Raw genomic sequence first — 20,884 nt, 5'->3', positions numbered from 1 at the left:
TACTGGACATTAACACATGTTTAATTAACTGGAAAGTTAAATAACTCACAGATTGAAAAGTATTGACTTTCTAAATGTATGTATAACATTACAAACGAGACAGGTCTACATGCTAGTGATTTGGAGAGGAAAACTCGATAATGGTAGATCATAGCTAAAATCAATCCTAAATACTGGATAATAAAGGTTTGGAGCATTATAACGTGTTGACTAAACAATTGTTATTTGGTGTGTTATAGGTCAGGAATCGCGCTTATGGTAAGTATTTTCCTCAGAAGTGAAGCATATTATGTGTCATTGATTGTTTGTCCCTATTGGAAAATAGTGACAAGTCTCTGTAGAAAGTTGGCAGGATCTTCTTAAAAAAGTTTAAGATTAGCACGCAATAATGTGCGCCTGGTGTGCTTCTAATCAACTGTCAGAAGTCTTGGTACCCATCGGGCCGAAAGCTAATGGAATGTACTTTTTCCTGTGAAATACCAACTCTACTGGCTATATATCTTTCTGTGACTCGTCTGTCAGTCATAGCAATATCATGGAATTTATTGACCATTTCTGGGGTTGCAACATGTACATGCCTTCCAAGACCGGGGTCATCCTCAAGACTCTGTCGGCGCGCTTAAATTCCACCACCCACCTTTTTACTGAAGCATATGAAGATGCATCATTCCCTAGTGTTGCTACCATATCATTATGGATATTCTTTAGTGTTAAACCATTTTATGCAAATATTGGACCACTGCTCTATCACCGATTTTGTCCATTTTGCAAAAGTCGCTTGTCTTGTTTCCTTTGTAGTGCTACCCTCGTCGATACAAACTAACAAAATGAGACCAGTCCTTGGGTACACGGCCCTATATAGTCAGATAATAGTAGGACTTTAAAAAGAACATCCTTGAGTACCTCCTCCAATACGAGGCTCCCAACTTATCAACCCTCCCTCGTACATTACACGTACGTGTAGGTGATACAAATGTCATGACATATTCTTAGTGTCATTAACAACAAATAGTATGCAAACGTGCCTGGTGAACTGACGTGATTTAGTTATGACAAAAACTTTATAACAGTGTGTGTTATCGACATTCACCCAGAAACGGAATACCGTTTAAATCTTTATCCGGACTTGTAAAGCCACGACGAAATAGCATGTCTGTCCCAATTTATAATTCACTGGTGATCAATCTCCGAGTCATTGCCTTCATTTTGTGGTTAGAAACACGCTTCCTTCTGGTCCCCGTAAAGGAAGCATAACACATTCACTAAATCTCGGGTACATGATTGGTATCTTTCAAATTAACAACAAACTCTGTTTATAACTATCCATGTATCGAGACTCCGACATATCTAGACAATATTCTGTTTATAACTAACTCCGACATATCTAGATAATATTCTGTTTATAACTATCTAGGTAACGAGACTCCGACATATCTAGACAATATTCTGTTTATAACTAACTCCGACATATCTAGATAATATTCTGTTTATAACTATCTATGTATCGAGACTCTCGACATATCTAGACAATATTCTGTTTATAACTATCTAGGTAACGAGACTCCGACATATCTAGATAATATTCTGTTTATAACTAACTCCGACATATCTAGATAATATTCCTAAGATTACTAATTTAGTATAAGTGTCATAAAGAACAAATGACATACAAACCAGTGCCGATTTATATTAATGTAACAAAACGCATTTTATGAAATTTTAGGAGTTATCAGAAGACATTGTGATGTTTAGGAAGCTTCAAAAGTTGTCATAAGAAATTTTGATGCATAAAAAGTTTTTTTTTTATTAATTAGGAAGGTATCATAAGTACGTCACAAGCGACATTGAACTGTGTTTGGTTTGATAGTAAGATAAAACACAAATTTGTTACTTATAGAATAATATAGCACGCCTGACAGAATTCTACAAGGCTTTTATACCACAAACATTCCGTACACGTCGGTGTCCGTTAATCTAAGCTAAGTTAATACACGATATTTTCTTAATCTGTATTAACATTTTAAGTGTATATAATCTGAGATGTGTTGGATCTTTGGTGTACTCCGTGTAATTATATCACCACATATCTGAGATGTGTGAGATCTTTGGTGTACTCCGTGTAATTATATCACCACATATCTGAGATGTGTGGGATCTTTGGTGTACTCCGTGTTATTATATCACCACATATCTGAGATGCGTGAGAGTCTTTGGTGTACTCCGTGTTATTATATCACCACATATCTGAGATGCGTGAGAGTCTTTGGTGTACTCCGTGTAATTATATCACCACATATCTGAGATGCGTGAGAGCCTTTGGTGTACTCCGTGTAATTATATCACCACATATCTGAGATGTGTTGGATCTTTGGTGTACTCCGTGTAATTATATCACCACATATCTGAGATGTGTGGGATCTTTGGTGTACTCCGTGTAATTATATCACCACATATCTGAGATGTGTGGGATCTTTGGTGTATTCCGTGTAATTATATCACCACATATCTGAGATGTGTTGGATCTTTGTTGTATTCCGTGTAATTATATCACCACATATCTGAGATGTGTTGGATCTTTGGTGTACTCCGTGTAATTATATCACCACATATCTGAGATGTGTGGGATCTTTGGTGTACTCCGTGTAATTATATCACCACATATCTGAGATGTGTGGGATCTTTGGTGTATTCCGTGTAATTATATCACCACATATCTGAGATGTGTGGGATCTTTGGTGTACTCCGTGTAATTATATCACCACATATCTGAGATGTGTGGGATCTTTGGTGTACTCCGTGTAATTATATCACCACATATCTGAGATGTGTGGGATCTTTGTTGTATTCCGTGTAATTATATCACCACATATCTGAGATGTGTGGGATCTTTGGTGTACTCCGTGTAATTATATCACCACATATCTGAGATGTGTGGGATCTTTTGTGTACTCCGTGTAATTATATCACCACATATCTGAGATACGTGAGATCTTTGGTGTATTCCGTGTAATTATATCACCACATATCTGAGATGTGTGGGATCTTTGGTGTACTCCGTGTAAATATATCACCACATATCTGAGATGTGTGGGATCTTTGTTGTATTCCGTGTAATTATATCACCACATATCTGAGATGTGTGGGATCTTTGGTGTACTCCGTGTAATTATATCACCACATATCTGAGATGTGTGGGATCTTTGGTGTATTCCGTGTAATTATATCACCATATATCTGAGATGTGTTGGATCTTTGATGTATTCCGTGTAATTATATCACCACATATCTGAGATGTGTGGGATATATTCTGTACTCCGTGTAATTATATCACCACATATCTGAGATGTGTGGGATCTTTGGTGTACTCCGTGTAATTATATCACCACATATCTGAGATGCGTGGGATATATTCTGTACTCCGTGTAATTATATCACCACATATCTGAGATGTGTGGGATCTTTGGTGTACTCCGTGTAATTATATCACCACATATCTGAGATGTGTGAGATATATTCTGTACTCCGTGTAATTATATCACCACATATCTGAGATGTGTGGGATCTTTGGTGTACTCCGTGTAATTATATCACCACATATCTGAGATGCGTGAGAGTCTTTGGTGTACTCCGTGTTATTATATCACCACATATCTGAGATGTGTGAGATATATTCTGTACTCCGTGTAATTATATCACCACATATCTGAGATGTGTGGGGTCTTTACTGTACTCCGTGTAATTATATCACCACATATCTGGGATGTGTGGGATCTTTGGTGTACTCCGTGTTATTATATCACCACATATCTGAGATGTGTGGGATCTATGTTGTACTCCGTGTAATTATATCACCACATATCTGAGATGTGTGGGATCTTTGGTATACTCCGTGTTATTATATCACCACATATCTGAGATGTGTGGGATCTATGTTGTACTCCGTGTAATTATATCACCACATATCTGAGATGTGTGGGGTCTTTACTGTACTCCGTGTAATTATATCACCACATATCTGAGATGTGTGAGATCTTTGGTGTATTCCGTGTAATTATATCACCACATATCTGGGATGTGTGAGATCTTTGGTGTATTCCGTGTAATTATATCACCACATATCTGAGATGTGTGAGATCTTTGGTGTATTCCGTGTAATTATATCACCACATATCTGAGATGTGTGAGATCTTTGGTGTATTCCGTGTAATTATATCACCACATATCTGAGATGTGTGGGATCTTTGGTGTACTCCGTGTAATTATATCACCACATATCTGAGATGTGTGAGATCTTTGGTATACTCCGTGTAATTATATCACCACATATCTGAGATGTGTGAGATCTTTGGTGTACTCCGTGTAATTATATCACCAATCCGTCAATGTATTTCAGCATTATATTATATATATTCCAATCAGTGAGTTTTAAATTGATTTTTGTCAGTACAATCTATCTTACTTTATTTCTTTGATATAAATTCCGACAGAATAAACGTCGCGCTATATATCTTTAATACAAAGAAAAGTTAGGTAGATATACATAAGGAGAAAGGAAAACCCCTGTATGGCCCTGGGTGACTGATCAGATGTCAGAAAACATTACCACATAGAAACTCTACTGATAATGGTAGGCGAAAATGTTCATTTATATCAGTATAATATATTCCTTTAATAGTGAGAAACTTCTACATCCAGTCATATATAGATCCGACTTATAGTTGGGCTGTCACAGTCAGGGTAATGAATAGACCGGTACACATACAGAACAAGGCCAGTCCGGGTCTGTTGGGGATGGCTTACTATACTTACTGGTAGATCTATTACTTATCACCACAAAACTATACATTAAAGTAGACAAATCTAAAATACAATGTCAACGAATTACAAATAAATAAATGTATATAACAATGGAAGTAAACAATGTACAAGTTACTTACAACGCTTCTACACAAGCGGAAAATCACTACGAATAACAAACCCCGAAAGATCAGAACAAAAGAACATATTCATTTCTGTGCAGAAGTTTATTTGCAACAGTAAACGTTTTAATAATGTCAGCATCTTTAGTTTTGTTTCCAGAGTTGAAAGTATCAAATACGTAATCAACTGAAGCATTTTGTTGAGAAGTTAATTTGTCCATCTCATTTTTGTGTGTAAATGTCCACGATTTAACGCCGTAATCGTTCTTTAGGAAAGGAATCAGTATACGCTTTTACATGTAGCTTGTTTTCCAATCCTATGTATAGATGATTTGTATTGTGATGTGTGTACTTGAATGTTGATAAAAATAGTGTTTAAACTAAAACACTGGGAAATTACCACTTCCAATAAAACACTGGGAAATTACCACTTCCAATAAAACGCTGGGAAATTACCACTTCCAATAAAACACTGGGAAATTACCACTTCCAATAAAACACTGGGAAATTACCACTTCCAATAAAACGCTGGGAAATTACCACTTCCAATAAAACACTGGGAAATTACCACATACAAATGTTTAGATTAACTTTTGAATATGTATGTATATGGATACCTCGTACATTGTTTATCCGGTAGAAGAGAACAAGACATAACTGTACTATATATATAATGTTTACTCATTAAGTCCCTGCCATAACCAGATCAACTAACAGTATTTCATTTCGTCGATAGAAAACCAGTTTTGCTCCTTTCATTTGGACAGTTTATGAAATACTTGTTTGCTTCTTTTGTTAAAAACTTGCCTGAGAAGTTCAGTACAAAAGACAGAATTGAACAACACATAAATCGGACGATTACTGGGTCGGCTATTGAAGCCACAAACAGAATGATATTCTACAATTAACAAACGTACAGCAACTCACTGTTTTATGTAACACAGTCGAACGTGTTTTATGTAGATATTTACATTACATACACATGACATTACAACACATAACTAGATCGTCATTCAGGGACATGGGTACGTTAAGATGATCTTTATAATGAAGCCTATGGAAGCATACGAACGGAACATGTAAAATGGAGATGTTTGTGAACTGGACAAATGGTCGGTCAATATAAAACAGCCGATAGTAAGTGTCTGTGTGTAAGGGTATAAAAATGTTTGTGGATTGCTTTAATATAAATGTTTGCTTAAACGACATACCGTATTTATACCCGAATTAACTAAGAACTGTACATGTATAGCTACTATGTAGACCTTGAGTGTACCAATATATACCAGCTAATCCCCTCACACACGTATTATCGGCTAGAACAGGTAGCTCTATCCCTCTCAGAAAATACACCTAACCTCTTACCAACATTACTGTCTTAATCTGACCATTCAGACTTTTAAGAAAACAAACATGCCTTTTAACTGCCTTTTAACTTCCTCTGTAAACATAAGATAGGTTTTCTGTAATGAGAATTTCAAACGAAATGTTAGCCACTGGTGACAAGGAGTCTGCTATGGTCATATAACGGTACACACAGACTGACCACATAGGGGACGGCTAAAATCTGACCATCTATTCCGGACACTTCAGACTGACCACAGTATATAGGGGACGGCTAAAATCTGACCATCTATTCCGGTCACTCCAGACTGACCACAGTATATAGGGGACGGCTAAAATCTGACCATCTATTCCGGACACTCTAGACTGACCACAGTATATAGAGGACGGCTAAAATCTGACCATCTATTCCGGAACATTGAGAGAGGATGTACAACAAGACAATGGGACATGTTAAGATGATAATCTTTAAGGCTCTCTCAAAACATATCACAGGCAAAATCGATATATAATAACGACAGAACAGACAAGTAAATTGTCGAACAAGACACAGGTAAATTACAAACGATCACTGTAGACTCTAGAGCATGGAACAGTTACACAAATATAGTAGATTAACAACGAACAATATCGTTACGTTTGTGTTAATGATCCCCTCGGTCGATGATAAATTCGCCGAAGGCCTATTGTAAATTAGAAAATATCTAGGGTGGTGTACTGCTGGTAAAAATAAATAGATAAATAAATAAATAAATATAAATAAATAAATAAATAAATAAATAAATATAAATAAATAAATAAGGTTAAAAATAACAGATAGTGGAATCGATTACCTTAGAAACAATTAATTTATTCATCGAGGGTGTCTTGGTTTGGTACATAGATAGGACATATAACTATTGTAACAGGGTCAATGACGATGTCATTTACAATTACATTTTAATAAACTCTACTTAAATGTATTGTCAATATTTACACGATTGTCCATAGTAATAGATTGATTGTCCTCATCCAATACATTATCTACAAAGACGTTGTTCTCCAGATATAGTTTCACATCTTTCCGTTTCTATGGCCAGTGTGTAGACAGGGGTACATATTGATTTGATACTAGTAAGATACTCTTCAGGAAAAAACAACAACAAATAACCGAGGGTCCAGGAGATGTTGATAAAACATGTATATGACACATCCACAATACAATACGATTGGTATTACATCATTGTACGTACATGTAATTGTTATAACAATTAATGTAATTGTGTGTTCCGGTATTGTTAGATTACACAGTCCAGATGGTGACATTGACATTGAATATTACAATGTACTTAACGTCAGAAATACATTACCTGACAAATACATTACCTACCATCATACATTATCTGACATCAGAAATGCATTAGCTGACATCAGAAATGCATAATCTGATATCAAAAGTACATTAGCTGACATCAGAAATATATTATCTAACAACAGAAATGAAATACACTATCTGACAACAGAAGTACATTATTTGATATTAGAATCACATTCTCTGCAACAAAAATATATAATCTGACAACAGAAATACATTATCTAACAACAGAAGCACATTACCTGACAAGCTTTTATCAAACGAGAACGATGATAAATCAAGCTAGAATATATGACAATAACAAGTCATAGTTAAAATACTCTGACAATAGCGGAGAAGTATGATATGTAGTTAGATTATTGAGGAACAATGTGTTGCAGTTTAAACGGAAACTGATACGGACGAAACTTGTTGTTCGATGACAGTGTGCTCCTGAACAATAGATCATACATGGGCAATGTTTTAAATCGGTTGTAAGATTAAGTACTAACCTGTGTATTCGGCCATGACCATAATCCTCTTCTTCTCTCCCTTAACCTGGATATCGGGCGCCATTATAACGTAGACAATGTCCTAATATCAATTTGTTATAACTATAATTTGATTAATAAATCCAGGTCTGCTATATTAAATAAATTTAGAAAGTTCCTTTATAAACACATATTCTCTGTAGTGTGTGATTGCTATACACCCTGGTCCCTTCCCTCACTGCTTTGAGTACACACACGTACGTCCTCTTTCCTCACACACGCGGGATGCTGCCCGGATTTGCCCTGGTAACTAAGGACGCCTCCACATACTGCGCGTGAGCTGGACAGCGGTGGATGTCACTTGAGGAGAACTGTGATCCACTGAAGCAGGACCTACCCGTGACAGCGTTATGTCCGGGGGAGAGTGCGAGCCACTAAGTCGTATGGTCTAAGTAACACACCGACAGCATGTACACATTTAAATAGTCACACACAGTCAATCACCGCTTTCTATTATAACATTATTAATTCCTGGCAAATGCTGGCAGAGGACACCACCTGGGTTATTAGTCCACGACAGGAAAATTATTTTGTTATTAAAAAAGTGTAATTATATTACAGGAATTCTAAAAGATATATCGAACTGTTCACTGTGCCGAAACACGATAGCTGGCATTTTAGTAATGTTATGTACGACCAGTATCTATACGTAGCGTGTGAACTGTTAGATCGAAGACCTCTGTATGTTTGATACCTTTGTCACAGATACCTATCGATACGTACAATTACTACAGACACTTATAATCTCTAAACAAACCAGTAACGTTACCTGTAAATTCGACCAAAATATTTTAATGTGAAATTTTGTCTTAGCGATATAAAAGAGAGTAAACTTTAAATAGACAAACAATAGCTTTAGATGATGTGGTAAAACATGTTACCTGTCTTTGATTAATTATAAGGTGTACAAACAGGTAACTTTTACTAGGTAAATACGTCACGGGAGACGCTTGTGGTGACAGTACCTATCGGTAATAATGTTTAAATAAAGGAAGACTGTACACGAGGAGGTCTGGAGTTTTTTTTTCTAAAGGTTCTGTACATAGTCTCCCCTATTTCTCACCTGTAGGAAACATGATACACGGTACACCCAGGTAGGTCTATCATTGTTAGGTATTATATAACACACACCTCATTAGTTTACTTAGACCCAGAACAGAATGTGAAGAAATGTAATAAAAATAGAAATATATTTACGTTTCTGTACAAATGTGTCCACAAGGAGACACGTTTCTGTACAAATGTGTCCACAAGGAGACACGTTTCTGTACAAATGTGTCCACAAGAAGACACGTTTCTGTACAAATGTGTCCACAAGAAGACACGTTTCTGTACAAATATGTTCACAAGGAGACACGTTTCTGTACAAATGTGTCCACAAGAAGACACGTTTCTGTACAAATGTGTTCACAAGGAGACACGTTTCTGTACAAATGTGTTCACAAGAAGACACGTTTCTGTACAAATGTGTCCACAAGAAGACACGTTTCTGTACAAATGTGTCCACAAGAAGACACGTTTCTGTACAAATGTGTCCACAAGAAGACACGTTTCTGTACAAATGTGTCCACAAGAAGACACGTTTCTGTACAAATGTGTTCACAAGGAGACACGTTTCTGTACAAATGTGTCCACAAGGAGACACGTTTCTGTACATGTATCAGTGTTAGACAGGTGCTTCTACACCATTCAGTGTGTAAAACATATTGTTTTGATAAGCTGTTTGTACAAAACACATTGTGTTAATCAGTTGTTTGTACAAAACACATTGTGTTAATCATTTGTTTGTACAAAACATATTGTGTTAATCAGTTGTTTGTACAAAACATATTGTGTTAATCAATTGTTTGTACAAAACATATTGTGTTAATAAGTTGTTTGTAGAAAACATATTGTGTTAATCAGTTGTTTGTACAAAACACAATGTGTTAATCAGTTATTGTACAAAACATACTGTGTTAATCTGTTGTTTGTACAAAACATATTGTGTTAATCAGTTGTTTGTACAAATCGTATTGTGTTGATAAGTTTTTTGTACAAAACACATTGTGTTAATCAGTTGTTTGTAGAAAACATATTGTGTTAATCAGTTGTTTGTACAAAACACCATGTGTTAATCAGTTGTTTGTAGAAAACATATTGTGTTAATCAGTTGTTTGTACAAAACACATTGTGTTAATCAGTTGTTTGTAGAAAACATATTGTGTTAATCAGTTGTTTGTACAAAACATATTGTGTTAATCAGTTGTTTGTACAAAACATATTGTGTTAATCAGTTTGTACAAAACATATTGTGTTAATAAGTTGTTTGTACAAAACACATTGTGTTAATCAGTTGTTTGTGTTAGGTACCAGTGATTGCTTAATTATTATTCTTTCATGTATTTGCTTTCAAAGTTGTATATTAAAGCAGAAACTATATTAACATTATGCTTTGATTTAAAATCAAAGAGTCAAATAAGAAGGTCGAGGGAACCCGATTTAGAAGGCGATAATGTGATACGAGTGGGTCACGTGACTAGTGAACATGGGACTGATCGACAGGATCAGAGGTTAAACTTCATACGTAACACAGCCTAATCGTGTGGTGTTAAAATTAAAGGTAGAATGTTTTTAATTAAATAAAACAAATCAACACCGATTATTTTGGTACGTTTGTGAGTGATAAACATCACGTGCCATTAGAAGCGACTGATAAATAACCCGGGGAGGGCACGAGACTCCCTCGGGGCGTTTGATCTTCATGGATAATCCAGCGATAAAAAAACATATCGATACGGCCTTTTATCAATCAGCCATACAGGAGCTCTGCTATACAGTGAAGCTACGGAATTAATACAAGACAATCTAGTTCCTTATCATATATTTATAGTTGTATACAATATATTTAATAATAATCAGTGATGTTTCAATGTTTATGATGTATACTCGGTGAACCCTACCAAATAAAAAGTCTATCAAGTACGCTGTCGATCTCATTATGGCTTTTCTTTCAAGAACTCGAACCAAAGACACCTTTCAATCCCCTATTGTTGTCGACACCAATGTCAGATTAGAGGTTAGGTTAGCCACGTCATATACAAGTAAAGGGATTTAAAGAGTCAGTACAATAACTATGCCAGTAACATAAAAGTATAATATTGTTTATAACAATAGTTCATTGACAAATCTGTCAACACACATGGGCCATATAAACTACAGCGTTATTACACAAAAACAATCAAAAATAAACATCATCAATAAAAGACAAAATTATCTACATTGTCGACTGCCACACAAATAATCTACAGCGTCAACTCTCAAAGACAAAATAATCTAAAACGTCAACTCTCAAAGGCGAAATAACCTACGGCGTCAACTCTCAAAGACAAAATAAAATACAGCGCCAACTCTCAAAGACAAAATAAAATATAGCGCCAACTCTCAAGACAAAATAACTTACAACGTCAACTCTAAAAGATAAAATAATCTACAGCGACAACTCTCAAGACAAAATAACTTACAGCGTCAACTCTAAAAGATAAAATAATCTACAGTGTCAACTCTCAAAGACAAAATAATCTACAGCGTCAACTCTCAAAGACAAAATAAAATACAGCGTCAACTCTCAAGACAAAATAACTTACAACGTCAACTCTAAAAGATAGAATAATCTACAGCGTCAACTCTCGAAGACAAAATAATATACAGCGTCAACTCTCAAGACAAAATAACTTACAACGTCAACTCTAAAAGATAGAATAATATACAGCGTCAACTCTCAAAGACAAAATAAAATTAAGCGTCAACTCTCAAAGACAAAGTAATCTACAGTGTCAACTCTCAGAGACAAAATAATTTACAGCGTCAACTCTCAAAGTCAAAATAAACTACGGCGTCATCTCTCAAAGACAAAATAACTTACATCATTAACTCTCAAAGACAAATAAAATACAGCATCAACTCTCAAAGACAAAATAATCTACAGCATCATATCTGAAAGACAAAATTATCTACATTGTCGACTGCCACACAAATAATCTACAGCGTCAACTCTCGAAGATAAAATAACTTACATCATCAACTCTCAAAGACAAAATAAAATATAGTGTCAACTCTTAAAGACAAAATAACTTACAGCGTCAACTCTCAAAGACAAAATGAAATACAGCATCAACTCTCAAAGATAAAATAATCTACAGCTTCAACTCTCAAGGACAAAATAACTTACAGCGTCAACTCTCTAAGACAAAATTAAATATAGCATCAACTCTCAAAAGAACAAATAACCTACAGCTTCAATTCTCATTGAGGATGGAATGAAATAATGATATAAATGGAATTCAATTTCAATTTCAACATATTTTATTGACATGATGTTAAGTCAATAGGATTGGACATCAGGCATAGCCTATCTTAGTCCTTTCCTTATAATTAACAGATGGTAAACAAACATAGACCTATATACATATATGGGAGGTTAGTGAGGGTATCAGGGGAGGTAATTCCTTAATAATTACAAGGATTTATTAATTTTAACATTAAATAGTAACCCTTAGGATATTTAGTTTAGTTAATTGTTTTATTATTTACTAAATGAATATTCAAACATAGTGTATTTTGTAAAGTAGGTGTATCTATATGATGATATTGAGTTTATTCCCCCAACAGATACAGGCCATAAAGTCCATATGTTTAACACACAAGCCATCCACTGAAGAGGATCAAAATTCAATTTCATCCCATAGAAACATATTAAGTTAGTAGAGTTACACCAACTCTTGAAAATAAAATGATTGTTTCAAAAAGACCTTTATAGGAATTACCTCACTTACATATAAGCACAAACAAATAAGGTTATAGATAAAATAGATTAACAGAAGATAAATTGTTAATAGACTGCCCAGAGTTCATTATTACATTAATCAAGTATATTTGGGAATCAAGAATAAATAGACATTGTTCACTCAATTTCATTTTACATATTCTAAACATGTATTTAGATGTCTATTTAATTATTTAATTATATTGCTGTATAATTGGAGTCACCAGGGGTTAAAAAGAAATATTAAAAATATTAGATCATTATACATCAGACATGATTTCAAAATCTCTTTGATTGCAGGATGAAATTTGAGACATGTGTCAAGATGCTAAAATTTTGAATATTATTACAAAGAGTACATCCATTGACAATGGCATTGGTACATAAATGATTATGATGTGGATGATTTCAATGTTGTATAAGTACTAGACGAGGATTTTGATATAAATTACATTCAAAGAAATAATGTGATATAGTTTCAACAGATTGATTGCATTGACACATTGGAGATTCAATTAGATGATCATTAAAACGGTCGTAATTTAGATTACTTACGTTGTTTCTTAATTGGCATAGAATAATGTTTATATCACGACGGCCAGAATATTTAAATACATCAGTTGTAGTGGATATAATATGGTGATTGTTATTTAAAAGTTTTTTAAATTGATTAGTGGAGTGAATATTACTGATTTCAGGAGCGAGTCTATTCATTTCATTTAACACAGATGGGAAAAAACTTTCAAAATAAGTTACTGTACGACATAAAGGGGGATCAAATAATCGAACTGTACGGAGTGGATATCTAACTAAGGTTTCATCATGAATATATGGTTCAATAATTTCTCTTAAGTAATCTGGGGTTTCATTATTTAATATTTTGAACATTAAGATAAGTTTGTGTTTTTGCCTTCTGCAACTCAATGATTCCCACCCTAATTCTGTATATAGTTTTTCATGTGAAGTACCTTTGCGTAAACCAGTAATTAATCTAGCAGCATCTAATTGAATTGATTCTAAGAGGTTTTTTTTTGTATTTGTGAACAGTTATCCCAAACAACATCGGCATATTCAATAATTGGCCTAATGTAGGATGTATATATGGTTGTTAGAGACTTCCTATCAATTTTAGTTTTTAATAATCTTAAAATGTTTATTCTTTTTGAAGCTTGTGTTGGTTCCACTTGGCATCATCACTGAGTGTTAGACCAAGGTGTGTATGTAATTTATTTTCAGTAACTGGTTCATCATAAAAATTTACAGCAGGGTGATCTTTATTATTTTTTCTAGAAAATATAACTGATTCTGTCTTAGCAGGATTAAATTTAATATCCCATTTATTAGCCCATTGTTTGATATTAATTAGATCATTAGTGAGACTTTGAGCTATTTCAATGGGGTTATTATCACATATACCATACAGAGAGGTGTCATCTGCAAATAGTTTTATCTTATTAGAAACACAGTCAACAATATCATTAATATAGATTAAAAACATCAGTGGTCCGAGGACTGAGCCTTGAGGAACCCCAGCTTGAACAGGGTCAAATGTCGATACAAAACCTTCAGTTTGAACTTTCCGTTTTCTGTGTAATAATTTTTTTTAAACCAGTTTAAAAGATTACATTTAATACCATATAACTCCAGGTTGTAAACCAGACCATCATGCCAAACCCTGTCAAATGCCTTACTAATATCGCAAAATATGTATCTAATTTCTTTGTTTTGATCAAGACATTTAACAATGGTATGGTAGATAGACAATAATTGATTTACAGTAGAGTCATTGGGTGTAAAGCCAGACTGATGTTTAGTGATAATTTTATAAGTGGTGAGGTAATTATATAAGTATTTAAAAATAATCTTTTCTAACATTTTACTAAAACATGATGTTACAGAGATTGGTCTATAGTTAGATACCTCATTGACTAATCCTTTACCTTTAAAGATAGCATTAATATTTGCCATTTTCCAGCTAAGTGGGATTACACCTGTTTCAAGAGTTTTGTTGAATAAAAGAGTAAGAGGTACATATATAGATGATAGTAGATTTTTTATGACTTTAGGAATCATATTGTCTGGTCCAGCAGGTTTGTTACTATTTAAGAGGAATAAGTGATATTTTACATCCTGCTGTGTTATAATAATGTTGTCAATGGAATGGGGGGAATTCAGGATAATTTCTGGAATTGGATCAGTATTTGCTGATATTGTTGATATGGAAACAAAATATTTATCTAAACACTCAGCTTTGTCAAATGGATGTTGTATAAAAGTGTTGTTGTGTAATAGTGGGGGAATAGATGTAGATTTATTATTAATATTAAGGACATTTCTTGCAATTTTCCACCATTTATTGGGGGGAATAGATTTATCAGAAAGTGACTTTTGTACATTTTCAATATATGTGTTTTTTGCTTCTCTTATCTTAGTAATAATTTCATTTCTCTTAATTCTATAATTTTCCCAATGGTGCATGGAGTTAGTAGTTTTTGCTTTCCTATGAACTCTATTGCTTTGTCTTATAAGTAATCTGATATCCTTAGTCATCCATTTCTTATCATTTGGTCTAACTGTAACATATTTACTTGGTACACATTCACTGATTAAATCATTTACAGTATTACATAAAATATTATTAAATTCATTCGTATCATGTATATTGATTAAATTATCCCAATCCTTCTCTAAAATATGTCTGTTCATCTTATCAAAATCAGCATCTTGATATATAAAGATTTTTTTACGATAAGATTGTTTTTTGAAAACTGAATAGGAGATAGTGAATTGAACCAGTGAATGGTCACTACATATTGGAGGAAGTACGGATGCATTTTTAATCAGACTTGTATTATTAGTAAAAACAATATCAATTGAAGTTGATGAAGTTGGGGTGATACGAGTAGGGTCCTTTATGAGATTTGAAAGATTAAATTTAGTCATCATTCTAGCCAGATTTGAATGAGGTTGAAGATTAAGCATGTTGACATTGATATCACCAGTTATCACTATGTCAAGGTTTGTGTTAATGGCTTTTTCAATGATGGCGTCCAGAATGTCCCAATATCTAACTGGTGATTCCGGTCGATATAAACAAGCCAATAAAAATTTTCGAGATTCAATGTGGACCTCTACCCATAACATTTCAACTTCATCTTGTTCAAGATCATGTCTTCTTTTAGTAAATGGAATTTAAGATTTGTTCTTTTTTCTATGTACTTTTGTAGAAACCCCTGTATGTGTAAGATGCAACTGATTAACGTACGTACATCATTCTATCTGTCTACCCGGGCTCCTTCAAAAGACCTCTTTATAACACCTACCTTATCCATATTTACCGTGGTGTACACTGGTAAAAGAAATATCGGGTTTGTTTTGGGTTGTTATACCACTATCACGTATGGGGAGAGTTGACACTCGCTGTGAGAGTTAAACACACTCTGTCCTGGCATTAGGAGGGTAATTAAACAATACCTTTATCTCAACAGGGGGTAGACGGACTGTCAAACTCTCTGTCATGTCCACGAGGGTCATGGGAGGCCTTAACAACACAAGGACGGGAGTCTAAGGACAATAAAACGGTCCCTATATAAAGACAACGCTAAAATACATTTTGTAGGTTTAAACATAGATATTGAGCAGGTAGTTAATCTATCAGATTCCTTTTTTTGTCTACAGATCCTTTTAAATATTGTGTGAATAACTCCTACTCTACCCTATAATATTGTTTTTGCACTTGATCGGGTGTTAAAATTAACTTCTGTCCGATTTGTGTCAAACAACCACACCCCATTTATGACAGAGGGCGTGTCAAACTTAAGAATCACAGCTCAATGTTGTTAAGTGTGTACTGACCACTTCATTTGTTTTGTTTTATTTTCTGCTTTTTCTGCTTGCAACATCAAAGTTTCTATCAATAATGGCCGGTTAAGAATATACTAGTACCATTCATTTGATGTTACCAAATGATAGATAAATATACATAATCTGTAATATCTTTACATTTGTCTGGGTCGGTTGGTCTTGCTTCCCTTCTGGAGTCCTACACTGTTGATCTCATACATCACTAACGGGTCCTACATTAAGAAGGACGAATCAGCTGTTCTATGGATCATCTGGGTGTCGTCTGCTCAGTCCTTTAGACAGCATCCCACGTCTTATAGTCTGATGAATACTGACACTGGTTCATGGTAACATGGCTAGTACACAGGCTAAATTTTAATCTAGAGTCATTTTAGTACAAACTGATTTTTAGATGATGGTTTATTTTTAAAAATAAATCTAAGATTATGGATGTTTCAGTACATCGTCACTGAGCCACACTGATGTTTTTACCGATAAATCGGGGGAAACAGTTTCAGTTTTCTAGTCAAGGTCAAGGATGTTAACCTATGTCGGCTCTATGTATTTTGCTCGAATTTATTCTTAATCTGAAGACAATGATGTACATGTAGTTGCTTGAAATATAACAATAGTATTTTGTATTGTAGATGTGGAGTATGATGCCTTCAAAAGGGATTGATAAATTACAAAAGATGTAGAAATGGAAATCAACAACACGACAGTCTCTTCTACATCAGCGCTTGCTTTCCTCGATCTTTGTTTTCAACGAAATCAGCAAGGACAGCCTACACATAAGTTGTATGATGAGTGTGAGGATTTCAATGTCCCAGATGTTAGTTTTCCATTTCTAGATAGTAACATCCCTGCTTCCCCTACCTATGGTGTTACATATCCAAGTCGATTCGATATTTAAGGATGTCGGTGCAAGATGTCTACTACAGACGGAACATTTACCAACACAAGGTATCGAGAGAGACAGGTTGATGGAGACACTAACAATACCAGGTATCGAGAGAGACAGGTTGATGTAGACTCTAACAATACCAGGTATCGAGAGATACAGGTTGATGTAGACACCAACAATACCAGGTATCGAGAGAGACAGGTTGATGTAGACACCAACAATACCAGGTATCGAGAGAGACAGGTTGATGTAGACACTAACAATACCAGGTATCGAGAGAGACAGGTTGATGGAGACACTAACAATACCAGGTATCGAGAGAGACATGTTGATGTAGACACTAACAATACCAGGTATCGAGAGAGACAGGTTGATGTAGACACCAACAATACCAGGTATCGAGAGATACAGGTTGATGGAGAAACCAACAATACCAGGTATCGAGAGAGACAGGTTGATGTAGACACCAACAATACCAGGTATCGAGAGAGACAGGTTGATGTAGACACTAACAATACCAGGTATCGAGAGAGACAGGTTGATGTAGACACTAACAATACCAGGTATCGAGAGAGACAGGTTGATGGAGACACTAACAATACCAGGTATCGAGAGAGACAGGTTGATGGAGACACTAACAATACCAGGTATCGAGAGAGACAGGTTGATGTAGACACTAACAATACCAGGTATAGGGAGAGACAGGTTGATGTAGACACTAACAATACCAGGTATCGAGAGAGACAGGTTGATGTAGACACTAACAATACCAGGTAACGAGAGAGACAGGTTGATTTAGACACCAACAACACCAGGTATCAAGAGAGACAGGTTGATGTAGACACTAACAATACCAGGTATCGAGAGAGACAGGTTGATGTAGACACTAACAATACCAGGTATCGAGAGAGACAGGTTGATGAGAGATACAGGTTGATGTAGACACCAACAATACCAGGTATCGAGAGAGACAGGTTGATGTAGACACTAACAATACCAGGTATCGAGAGAGACAGGTTGATGTAGACACTAACAATACCAGGTATCGAGAGAGACAGGTTGATGTAGACACTAACAATACCAGGTATCGAGAGAGACAGGTTGATGGAGACACTAACAATACCAGGTATCGAGAGAGACAGGTTGATGGAGACACTAACAATACCAGTTATCGAGAGAGACAGGTTGATGTAGACACTAACAATACCAGGTATCGAGAGAGACAGGTTGATGTAGACACTAACAATACCAGGTATCGAGAGAGACAGGTTGATGGAGACATTAACAATACCAGGTATAGGGAGAGACAGGTTGATGTAGACACTAAAAATACCAGGTATCGAGAGAGACATGTTGATGAGAGAGACAGGTTGATGTAGACACTAACAATACCAGGTATTGAGAGAGACAGGTTGATGTAGACACTAACAATACCAGTTATCGAGAGAGACAGGTTGATGTAGACACTAACAATACCAGGTATTGAGAGAGACAGGTTGATGTAGACACTAACAATACCAGGTATCGAGAGAGACAGGTTGATGGAGACACTAACAATACAAGGTATCGAGAGAGACAGGTTGGTGTAGACACTGACAATACCAGGTATCGAGAGAGACAGGTTGATGTAGACACTAACAATACCAGGTATCGAGAGAGACAGGTTGATGTAGACACTAACAATACCAGGTATCGAGAGAGACAGGTTGATGGAGACACTAACAATACCAGGTATCGAGAGAGACAGGTTGATGTAGACACTAACAATACCAGGTATCGAGAGAGACAGGTTGATGTAGACACTAACAATACCAGGTATCGAGAGAGACAGGTTGATGGAGACATTACCAGCACACGGTATCGAGAGAGACAGGTTGATGGAGACATTACCAGCACAAGGTATCGAGAGAGACAGGTTGATGTAGACACTAACAATACCAGGTATCGAGAGAGACAGGTTGATGTAGACACTAACAATACCAGGTATCGAGAGAGACAGGTTGATGTAGACACTAACAATACCAGGTATCGAGAGAGACAGGTTGATGTAGACACTAACAATACCAGGTATCGAGAGAGACAGGTTGATTTAGACACCAACAACACCAGGTATCAAGAGAGACAGGTTGATGTAGACACCAACAATACCAGGTATCGAGAGAGACAGGTTGATGTAGACACTAACAATACCAGGTATCGAGAGAGACAGGTTGATGTAGACACCAACAATACCAGGTATAGGGAGAGACAGGTTGATGTAGACACTAACAATACCAGGTATCGAGAGAGACAGGTTGATGTAGACACTAACAATATCAGGTATCGAGAGAGACAGGTTGATGTAGACACTGACAATACCAGGTATCGAGAGAGACAGGTTGATGTAGACACTAACAATACCAGGTATCGAGAGAGACAGGTTGATGTAGACACCAACAATACCAGGTATCGAGAGAGACAGGTTGATGGAGACACTAACAATATCAGGTATCGAGAGAGACAGGTATCGAGAGAGACAGGTTGATGTAGACACTAACAATACCAGGTATCGAGAGAGACAGGTTGATGAGAGATACAGGTTGGTGAGAGATACAGGTTGATGAGAGATACAGGTTGATGTAGACACCAACAATACCAGGTATCGAGAGAGACAGGTTGATGGAGACACTAACAATACCAGGTATCGAGAGAGACAGGTTGATGTAGACACCAACAATACCAGGTATCGAGAGAGACAGGTTGATGTAGACACTAACAATACCAGGTATCGAAAGATACAGGTTGATGAGAGATACAGGTTGATTAGAGATACAGGTTGATGAGAGATACAGGTTGATGAGAGATACAGGTTGATTAGAGATACAGGTTGATGAGAGATACAGGTTGATGGGAGATACAGGTTGATTAGAGATACAGGTTGATGAGAGATACAGGTTGATGAGAGATACAGGTTGATGATAGATATAGGTTGATGAGAGATATAGGTTGATGAGAGATATAGGTTGATGAGAGATACAGGTTGATGAGAGATATAGGTTGATGAGAGACACAGGTTGATGAGAGACACAGGTTGATGAGAGACACAGGTTGATGAGAGATACAGGTTGATGAGAGATACAGGTTGATGAGAGAGACAGGTTGATGAGAGATACAGGTTGATGAGAGATATAGGTTGATGAGAGATAC

General features: G+C 35.8%; 2 protein-coding genes across 2 annotated transcripts in view; one reads left to right on the top strand and one right to left on the bottom strand.

The window, feature by feature from the left end:
- The window catches only part of LOC117328163 (outer dense fiber protein 3-like), a 38,390-nt gene extending 29,806 nt beyond the window's left edge, over window positions 1-8,584 (bottom strand). Inside the window, exon 1 of the mRNA XM_033885565.1 lies at window positions 8,109-8,584. Within this exon, the coding sequence (XP_033741456.1) occupies window positions 8,109-8,172 (64 nt within the window). The 5' untranslated portion in view covers window positions 8,173-8,584. The remainder of the gene's footprint in view (window positions 1-8,108) is intronic.
- A 9,138-nt stretch (window positions 8,585-17,722) lies between these two features.
- On the top strand, window positions 17,723-20,222 carry LOC117328479 (uncharacterized protein DDB_G0290685-like). The gene is made up of 3 exons (XM_033886013.1): window positions 17,723-18,471; window positions 18,657-18,992; window positions 19,220-20,222. The coding sequence occupies exons 1-3, from the start codon at window positions 17,723-17,725 to the stop codon at window positions 20,220-20,222; spliced, it is 2,088 nt and encodes a 695-aa protein (XP_033741904.1).
- The last annotated feature ends 662 nt before the right edge of the window (window positions 20,223-20,884 follow it).

The sequence above is a fragment of the Pecten maximus genome, chromosome 5, assembly GCF_902652985.1.
Source record: "Pecten maximus chromosome 5, xPecMax1.1, whole genome shotgun sequence".
Lineage (NCBI taxonomy): Eukaryota > Metazoa > Mollusca > Bivalvia > Pectinida > Pectinidae > Pecten > Pecten maximus.
The sequence above is the reverse complement of the archived record's forward strand: the minus strand, read 5'-3'. Positions and strand labels throughout refer to the sequence as shown.

What these genes read in the sequence shown, in the direction of transcription:
- LOC117328479 (XM_033886013.1), top strand. Translation starts at nt 17,723, where the DNA reads ATGTCTACTACAGACGGAACATTTACCAACACAAGGTATCGAGAGAGA. An exon ending in GTAGACACTAACAATACCAG is followed by an intron (nt 18,472 to 18,656) that starts GTAACGAGAGAG and finishes CAACAATACCAG; the next exon opens with GTATCGAGAGAGACAGGTTG. An exon ending in GGAGACATTAACAATACCAG is followed by an intron (nt 18,993 to 19,219) that starts GTATAGGGAGAG and finishes TAACAATACCAG; the next exon opens with GTATCGAGAGAGACAGGTTG.